The sequence below is a fragment of the Crocuta crocuta genome, unplaced genomic scaffold (assembly GCF_008692635.1).
Source record: "Crocuta crocuta isolate KB4526 unplaced genomic scaffold, BGI_CrCroc_1.0 scaffold149, whole genome shotgun sequence".
Taxonomy (NCBI): Eukaryota; Metazoa; Chordata; class Mammalia; order Carnivora; family Hyaenidae; genus Crocuta; species Crocuta crocuta.
In genome coordinates, this window is record NW_027551561.1 from 4,545,117 (window position 1) to 4,554,126 (window position 9,010).

At 50.9% G+C, this 9,010-nt stretch overlaps 1 protein-coding gene across 1 annotated transcript in view; it reads right to left on the bottom strand.

The window, feature by feature from the left end:
* Positions 1–1,929, bottom strand: part of PIPOX (pipecolic acid and sarcosine oxidase) — a 13,795-nt gene extending 11,866 nt beyond the window's left edge. Inside the window, exons 1-2 of the mRNA XM_077749770.1 lie at positions 1,816–1,929; positions 471–619 (exon numbers count right to left, since the gene is read on the bottom strand). Coding sequence (XP_077605896.1) covers positions 471–619; positions 1,816–1,929 — 263 coding nt within the window. The remainder of the gene's footprint in view (positions 1–470; positions 620–1,815) is intronic.
* Positions 1,930–9,010: the final 7,081 nt, after the last annotated feature.

The following is a 9,010-nucleotide window of genomic DNA, read 5'->3' on the forward strand; positions in this document are numbered from 1 at the left end:
TTTTTTTTTTTTTTTTTTTTTGCCCTTCCCCTGCTGGTGCTCTCTCTCTCTCTTGCTCAGGAATAAATAAACATTAAAAAAAAAAAAAAATCGAGATGACAGGTTCCTCCTTTATTTCAGTCCCTGCCCTAAAAGAGTCTCAAATGGCTCTGTGGAGATGTAAATACAAACTCCAGCTGTGGGTATCTGCTCCCAGGGCCCTTTTAGCAATCTTCCCGATACAACCTCTGCTAGCCTCGAACACGTGTCTGACCCCAGACCTGGAACTCAGAGGGCGGCGGCAGCCAGCTGGACCTACGGCAATCGTCATGACAGCGAGCACAATGCTTTCGCGGGTCTGGCACTCCCCTGGGCCCCGTGTCCCTGCAGTGCATTTCAAGTGTTCATGGCAGCACCCCCTCACATACTAAAAACACCCCCCAGGGCAATGGGCCCCACAATTCAAGGAATTCTCCCACCCACCCCCGAACCTGTGCAATTGGGTTCCGGCCTCATGCTCCAGCTGAGCCCATATCTGGTAGCACTCATCCATCATCTGGGTGTAAAAGTCTTCAGGGTATGCCCTTCGGATGATCCGGCTCTGCCCATGGGAGCTTCCTCGGGAGTGCGGTAGAAAGAACTAGAAACGAAAAACAAAACAGCCGAAGCTGTTACCCCTTGCGCTGCCCGCTCCTCATCCCCACCCCCAGGATCCACAGCTCGTCGTGGTCAAATCTTTCCATACAATCTCCAAGTTACTGATTTAGCCATGGGCACAGGAGTTTCCAGTAGGACTAACTCAGCTTCCCGTTTGCTGACATTATTCACAAAGTCCCTTTGTTAGTCTTTGGTCATCTTGCTGCAACCCCACCCTACCTAGTCTCCTGGAGAAACAGAATTAGAAGGAACCTTGGAGATCATTCCAGTCTAGCCCCCTTCGTTTTATGGACAGGGAAATGGATCCTATTTCTCTGTGGCTTCAGATCACTCGGGTCAAGGGATCCACCTTGGGATTTTGCAAAGGATGGAGAGTTTCCTGCAAGGTTAAACCAAGGATCCCTCAGGCTTGGAGAAAACTGATAGAGAAGTTGAAAACGGTTCCTAACCAATCCAGCGCATTACCAAAAAGAGTAAATCAAAACCTGTCTGGATAGCTGTAGGGAGGATGGGAAGATAGAGGATTCTGGAAGGTGAGCTGGGTGGACCTGCCCTGAGAAGGACCCTGGAGACACTCGGGGTCCACCCACATGCCCAGTGGTCAGTGTAGACTGCACTGCGTGGGGTCACCTTGTCTATAAGGAAAAATAAGACCTAAGTCTCAGTGCCTGTGTATCAAACAATAAGACTGCCATCAACCAGAGGTGGCAGAAAGAAACAGAAGCTTCTGGTGGGTTCTAGGGTGAGAGGCCACCAATACCCAGGAAAGATTTCCACCTCCTAGGCTCACAAATCGCTGCTGCCTCTGGGCAAAAATATTTTTCCTTAAGGTTACCCAAAGCAGAACTGATTATTTTTTCCAGGCAAGATCAACCATTTTGGCGCAGAAGAGACTGAGTGGTAAGAAGGAAAAGAAGAGGGCCTGGGACACTTCTGGATGGAGGGCAGGAACAGGGAGGCAGTAAAAGGAGCCAGTGAGCCTGGAAACCCAATGTGGGTCTTAGGGACGGTGCAACTCTCTTTGCATTGTCACGAAATACACGAGGCAGCAAAGCTGCAAACTGCACCGAAATTGACAATCGGACCTTACTCCAAAGTCCGCTGACTCTGGAAACTTCTCTCTAAGGGGAGGAGAGAGGGACCGTCCCTAAGGTCAGGAGTACAGAGGGAACACAGTACCTGCTCCAGCAGGATGACCCTCTTCCTGTGTTTGGCCAGATGGTATGCAGTAAAGCAACCCTGGATGCCTGCCCCGATCACAATGGCATCACAGAGCTCTTTCTGAGCAGCCATAATGCCCGCTTAGCCCTACAGCCACAAAGCCCGCACACAAAGACAACTCTGGGCTGAAGGAGGAGGAGTAGGGCAAAGTCCAGCCCGGCCAGCACTCCCACAATCCCCTGGGCTGCATCCTTCTCCCCACTCCTCCCTCCCCGCAAAGCCTGGCATAGGGCTCGGTCCCCACCTCCCCTGCAGAGCGGGAGCCGGGTAGTCTGATTTCTGAGGTTTAGCCCAGCTCAGCTGCCGGCCTCACCCCTGTATCCCTCTAGCTTTCTATTCTTGGCTCAATTATTGTCATGCAAATGGCTCCTTCCCATGCCACCTTCCTGTCTCATTATGATCTTTGTCTCCGGACTTCGGCCCTGGAATTTCAATGCCTCCTAGACCAAGCTGGGCACCAGGAATGCTGCCTCCCCCTGCTGGCTTCCCTCCCTTCTGCCTGATTTCCTTTGGAGATTCTAGAGGGCCAAGCTAAGAGCTTGGCACTCTGCCCAGGGTAAGACCCACCTCCCCGGTGGGGTGCAAGGTGGGGNCAGCATGTTTTACTTTCATTTTTTACAAAGGAGAAGAAATTATCCTGAACAAATGGAAAGGACAGAGAGGCGGAGCTTTGTCCTGAGCCACAGAGAGGGGTCCAGGCACCAGCCTGGGGCATGGGGGGGGGTGCTGTAGTGAGCAAGCCCTCTGTGCCAGGCAGTGTGCTAAGTAAGCACTTTTACATGCATTCAGGACAGAGCTAAGATTTGTAGGGCCTGGTTCTTATACAGTTTGGGGGTCTTCCTTAAGTAAAGGAAAAGAGGGGGTCACCTGGGTGGCTCAGTCGGTTAAGCGTCCGACTTCGGCTCAGGTCATGATCTCACAGTTTGTGGGTTCAAACCCCACATCGGGCTCTGTGCTGACAGCTAGCTCAGAGCCTGGAGCCTGATTCAGATTCTGTATCTCCCTCTCTCTGTGACCCTCCCCTGCTCACGCTGTCTCTCTCTCTCAGAAATAAATAAAACATTTAAAAAAAGAAAAGGTAAAGAGGGGTGCCTGGATGGCTCAGTTGATTAAGTGTGTGATTTTGGCTCAGGTCATGATCTCAAAGTTGGTGAGTTCCGTCCCTGCATCAGGCTCTTTGCTGTGAGCACAGGGCCCACTTCTGATCCTCTGTACCCTTCTCTCTGCCCCTCCCCTGCTCATGCTCTCTCTCTCTCTCTCAAAAATAAAAACATAAAAAAGAAAGGAAGGAAGGGAAGGCAAGGCAAGGGAGGGAAGGAAGGAAGATAAAAAGGAAAAGAAAAGAAAAACCATGAATACAAAATTAGATGCCAGGACTAGGAAGAGACAATCCAATGAGGGAGCCCCGTGGTTGAAGTATCATTAGCCTCACGGTAAATCTGCCTCTACACGCATCTCCTTGTGTAATCTTTACAGGCCTTGAAGGACACATGTTTATCCCCACCTTGGGCACATGAAAGACGGTCCCAAATTCATTGTCACTCCTCCCATCACAGACTCTGTGACTGTATGACCGATAGAGTAGGGCAGAATTGACACTGGGACACTTTCTAGTCCAGGCCTTAAGACACCGAGCGCTTCTTCTTCTTGTGCTGGTGACTCCCTCTTGGGGCTCTGAGTCACCATGTTAGAGGTCCAACCACCCCGTGGGACAGACGAGGTGGGGAAGCCCTGAGACTGCGGGAGAGCCAGACTCAAGAGTGAAGCCCTGTCGGACGTCCCCCTCCCCCACCCAGCCCAGCTGCCAGCTCAATACTGCTGAGCGACCCGACTAATGCCAGCCACATGGAACAGAATCACCCAGCCAAGCCCCATCTGAATTCCTGACCTACAAAATTGTGAGCTAGACTAAAACAGTTGTTGTTTTAGCCACTAAGTTTTGGGGCGGTTTTCTTATGCAGCCCTAATCGAAACACCCCTTTTACAGCCAAAGTCATGACGGCTTACAGAGGTTCTGACGCACCCAAAACCACACATCTGGGAAACGTAAGCACCGACGTGTGAGCCTAGGGTCACCTGCTCCCAATCCTGTTCCCTTACCCATGGCGCTGTACTGGGGATTGGTCAGAACTCATAATGATGATTCTGATTTAAATAGTTTGCTGTCTTGGGGCACCTGGGTGGCTCCCTCGGTTAAGCTCCGGACTCTGGATTTTCTCCGTCTCACAGCTCCAGATGGAGCCCCGCGGTGAGCTCCATGCTGATGGCGCAGAGCTTGCTTGGGATTCTCTCTCTCCCTTTCACTCTGCCCCTCCCCGTGTATAAGAGCACTCGCTCACTCGCTTCCTTGCTCTCTCTCTCTCAAAAGAAATAAATAAACTTAAATAAATAGATGAATAGATAAATAAATAGTTTGCTGTTTCTTTCATGGCCATACTGGGAGTGGGAAAAAATACTGGACCAGGAAATCCCTATGACCCCAGGTTGCTCCCACCCCCAGCAGAGGATGCCACAGAGTGGCCTCGGCAACCAGCTGCCCTCTCAGCCCAGCCCCTCCTTTACTAGGAAAATGGAGGCCCAGAAGAGAGGTACCATATGACTGGCTTTTCTTTTCTTCTGAAAAAAGAAAAAAGAGGGTGCCTGGGTGGCTCAGTCGGTTCAGCTATCGACTTCGGCTCAGGTCATGATCTCATGGTTCGTGAATTTAAGCCCCGCGTCAGGCTCTGTGCTGACAGCTCAGAGACTGGAGCCTGCCTCGGNACCCTCACCCCCAACCCCAGTCCACCTCACAGTTGGACAGCTCCCTTAAAGAATGGTAGACACAATGGGAAAAAGTGGACTAGTTAAGTATGTAAAGACTTGATACAAATGTATAAGGTCAGTCCCCAGATTTCTCTTGATAAGGCATCAGAGGAGATGAACCGTCTCCACACAAGGAAGAGCAGCAGTAAATCCTCCCATGGAAGCGGGCCCCGCTTCACTAGCAATGAAAGAAAAGGGAATTTATTAACTTCAAGGTACGATTATTATGTGCCTATTAAAAGAGCAAAAATAAGTAACAATGATAAAATCTGATGTTGTCAGTGCCGTGGGGAAGGAGGGAGAATAGGGTGGCGGCTCAGATTGTCTGGGCCTTCTGGAAAATGCTGGACCATGTGCAGGAATGGTAGAATGGCTCAAACCCTCTGGCCTAGAAATCTGACTTGGGGAACTATCCCCCAAGGAAATATCCAACGGAAGAAAAAGACATTTGTGTAAAGACGTTCATAGCCATGCTCTTACAATACAGAAAATTGGAGACCGCCCAGCCACAGGGAATAGCTGAGCAAATCTGCCGCGTTGACACAGCGGAATACTATGTAGCAATTCAAAATGACAAGCTGAGGACCGTGGGCTACGTAGAAACGTGTGTATGTATGAGATTATCCTGAGAAAAAGAACAGAGCAAAAATAGCCACACTCAGATCGCAACCATGAGATATGTGTATGCGTGTTATCAAAGATCTAAAGAGAATTGGGGCGCCTGGGTGGCTTAGTCGGTTAAGCGTCCGACTTTCGCTTAGGTCATGATCTCGCGGTTCGTGGGTTCGAGCCCCACGTCGGGCTCTGTGCTGACTGCCGGCTCAGAGCCTGGAGCCTGTTTCCGAGTCTGTGTCTCCCTCTCTCTCTGATCCTCCCCTGCTCACACGGCCTCTCTCTCTCTCCTAGAAATAAATAAAAAAATATTTTAAAAAAAAAAGATCTAAAGAGAATTTGGCACAGTCATTGAACTTAATGCTCATCAGTTTCCATATTCCATGGAAATTGTGCTTCCATTGCTCCCACCTCAGTTCTTCCTGCTGCCCCTCTCTCCCCAACCATTTCTTATTGTTCATTCTCGGGGGAAGCTACAAAGCGGCTCTGTATCCCACCTCTCCTTTGTTAAATATAATATGCCTTCAGAAATAAAATGACAGTTCCATTCCCCCCACCGCCGCTTCACAAGGTTGCCCTGGATTCCTGGACTCGAGCATCCGTGTCTTGTTAAGAATTTCAAACAGCTCCTCCGAAAGCAGACACTGGCCGTGGCCCAACCTTGGAATGAAAAGGAAATCAGCTTCTGAAGGCTTCCCCCCTCTCTCTCAGGGCTGCCCCGTCCTTGTGGCTGTCCTGACAGGGGCAGGCAGAGAGAAGCGATCCCCTCAAATTCCATTTTAACACCCATTTTGGATCGGAAGACTATTAAAGAAAGAGCCGGCAGCCCTACACTGCGCGAGGCTGTGTGTCAGCAATTGCTGCTCGTGTCCTGGGGCAGAGCCGTGGAGGATGTGAGGCTGAACCGCTCATCTGATGGCTTGATTGACACTTCGCAGACAGGGGTGGGAGAGCCCAGCCAGGGAAGCCGCAGCCTGCACAGCTCAAAATAATGAGAGGACCCGAATCGGGAGAGAGCGTGGAATCAATGAGAGACACCTAGGAGTTGGATGGCGAGGGAGAATCCTCTGTTCTCTGTCCTCCGCCCCCCTCCGCCAAGGAGCTGGAGCCTGGGGCAAGGAGGCAGGCAGGCAAGCCGGGCAGTGGCCCCCCCAGACCCATCCTGCCAGCTGCCAGGGCTGTTTGGGGCCCTGAATGTGCAGAAGGTGCCAGAGTGAGAAGACCAGGAGCCACAGAACTGGATCCGTGCGTGGGCTCCATACGCACTGTGGACCCACTGCGTGTCTCCGGTTTTACTCCCCAACGCCCACCACCCCCCCTTCTCCGCTCTCTTTGCCCCAGGTCGTCCATCTGCCTTCACTCACCTGGATTCTTGCGTTAACCTCCTTCCCAGGCTCCTGGCCCCACCTTGCCCCTCTTAATCTATCCCTCCACGTTCTCGCCAGAGTCCTCTCTAAACAGCAATTCGGACCTGACAGTCCCCTACTGAAGATTCTATAACAGCCACCCATTTCCTATTATGATAAAATCTCTTGGCACACAAGGCACTTGGCGTTCTGGCCTCTGCTGGCTCCCGCAGCTCTAGCTCAGGTCCCTCCTCACTGTGCTCTTTAGGCCCTGGCAAGGCTGAGCTGAGGCAGGTTCCTGCATTCGCTGTGATCATTCCACATTCCCCCACACCCCCCAAGCCAACTCGGATGTCCTCTCTCCTATATTCCCTTGTCTGTCTACGTCTCAGTGATAACAATGAGCCAAGTGCATTGTCATTGTTCGCGGGTCTGCCTTCCCTCTAAGCTCCTGAAGGGGACGGGGTCTGCTTTTGACTGTCATTTTCCGCAGGTGATACAGACATAGGGAACAATTACAGGGTTCAAAAGGGACACTGTGAAGCGGGCGTCTCCTCCCCCCCCCCCATCCCCAGCCACTCCATTCTCCTCCCATACAGTACTGTTAACTATCTTCTTTCTGTCTCCTTTCAGAGGTGTTCGATGGGTGTACAAACACATTTAAACTGCACATTCTCTCTCTCTTTTTTAATCTCAGAAGTAGCACACTACACAGCCCCTTGCTGTTTCCATTTCCTGTATCGTGGCTCCCACACGACTCATATGGAGTTGGTATATTCTTCCTGATGGTCGCAGAGTATTCCACGCATGGCAAAGGCATTTAGGACAGAGAAGGCACTCATACATTTTGTTTTTAATGTTTATTTAGTTTTGAATGAGAGACACAGTGCGAGTGGGGGAGGGGCAGAGAGCGAGGCAGACCCAGTGTCCGAAGCAGGCTCCAGGCTCTGAGCTGTCAGCACAGAATCCGATGCGGGGCTCGGCCTCACAAACCGAGAGATCATGACCCGAGCCGAAGTCAGACGCTGAGCCGACTGAGCCACCCAGGCGCCTGGGCACCCATACACGTTTGCTGAGGGTACGGTAGGTTTCTCTGGCTGCCATAGGCACCTTGGACTCACGCAGCTCTCTAGCTATCTGGTACTGGGCGTTCAGAGTGGTCTTATCCAGGCTGGCCCGGCAAGGTTTATCAAAAGCTGAGAGGGCCCATCTTCAGGCCTGTAGGTAGAGGGGATACAACACCCAGAGACCTTGGCTTCTGCTTCCTGCCGTCCTTTTGCGTTTGCATTTGTTAAGTGGCCAATATTACAATCAACTCTGCTCCCCCAAGATACAAGCGTTCCATTGCTAGGCAGTCTCAGGGAGTGGGTGCAGGGGGAGGGAAAAAAAGGAAAGTCCTGTTAATTGGGGCTGAAAGCTCTGAGAAAAAAATTAAGTCACCATTTAGCTTGGGAAGGAAGCATCCACCTCAGACCCCACTAGCACAAAGGGAAATGCAGTAAGAAGGAGGGAGGAGCCATCATCATTGTCTTAAGGGGAAACTTCTCTGAAGATGAACACTGGACTTTTCTTTTTTTTTTTTTTTGTTTTACTTAATAAAGTTTTATTTTCCAAAATGTACAGTTGGCAGGACCTATTCGTGCATCTTCACCAGCAATTGGCACATCTCCACCTTGGTGTTCCTGGTGTAAATGACTTGAGCTCTGTGCTTTGAAACTAGTTTAATAAGTCCTTTACCGGGGGCGCCTGGGTGGCTCAGTCGGTTAAGCATCCAATTTCAGCTCAGGTCATGATCTCATGGTTCATGAGCTTGAGCCCCTTATTGGTGCTGTCAGTGCAGAGCCTGCTTCGGGTCCTGTCTCCCTCTCTCTCTGCCCCTCCCCTGCTCTTGCATGTGCTCTCTCTCTCTCAAAAATAAGTAAACATTGGGGCCCCTGGGTGGCTCAGTCAGTTAAGTGCCCGACTTGGGCTCAGGTCATGATCTCACGGTTTGTGGGTTCAAGCCCCACGTCGGGCTCTGTGCTGACATCTAGCTCGGAGCCTGGAGCCTGCTTCAGATTCTATGTCTCCCTCTGTCTCTGGCCCTCCCCTGCTCAAGCTCTCTCTTTCTCTCTCTCTCTCTCTCTCTCTTCTCTTTCTCTCTAAAAAAACAAACAAACAAACAAACATTTAAAAAATAAGTCCTTACCAAGGAGCTCCTGAAGAGCAGCCCTGACCAGAGACCAGCACCTCCGTCCCCCTGAATCTTCAGTTTCTCAAAGACAACAGCTGGAGTTATAAGCTTAGATTTGGGAACCTCCTTACAGAGCCTGGATATGTCACTTTGTCAGATGAGACCAGGTTATTGAGCTTGTCCCGAACTTTGCCTTTGACCACTTCTCCTTTGTGGCCTT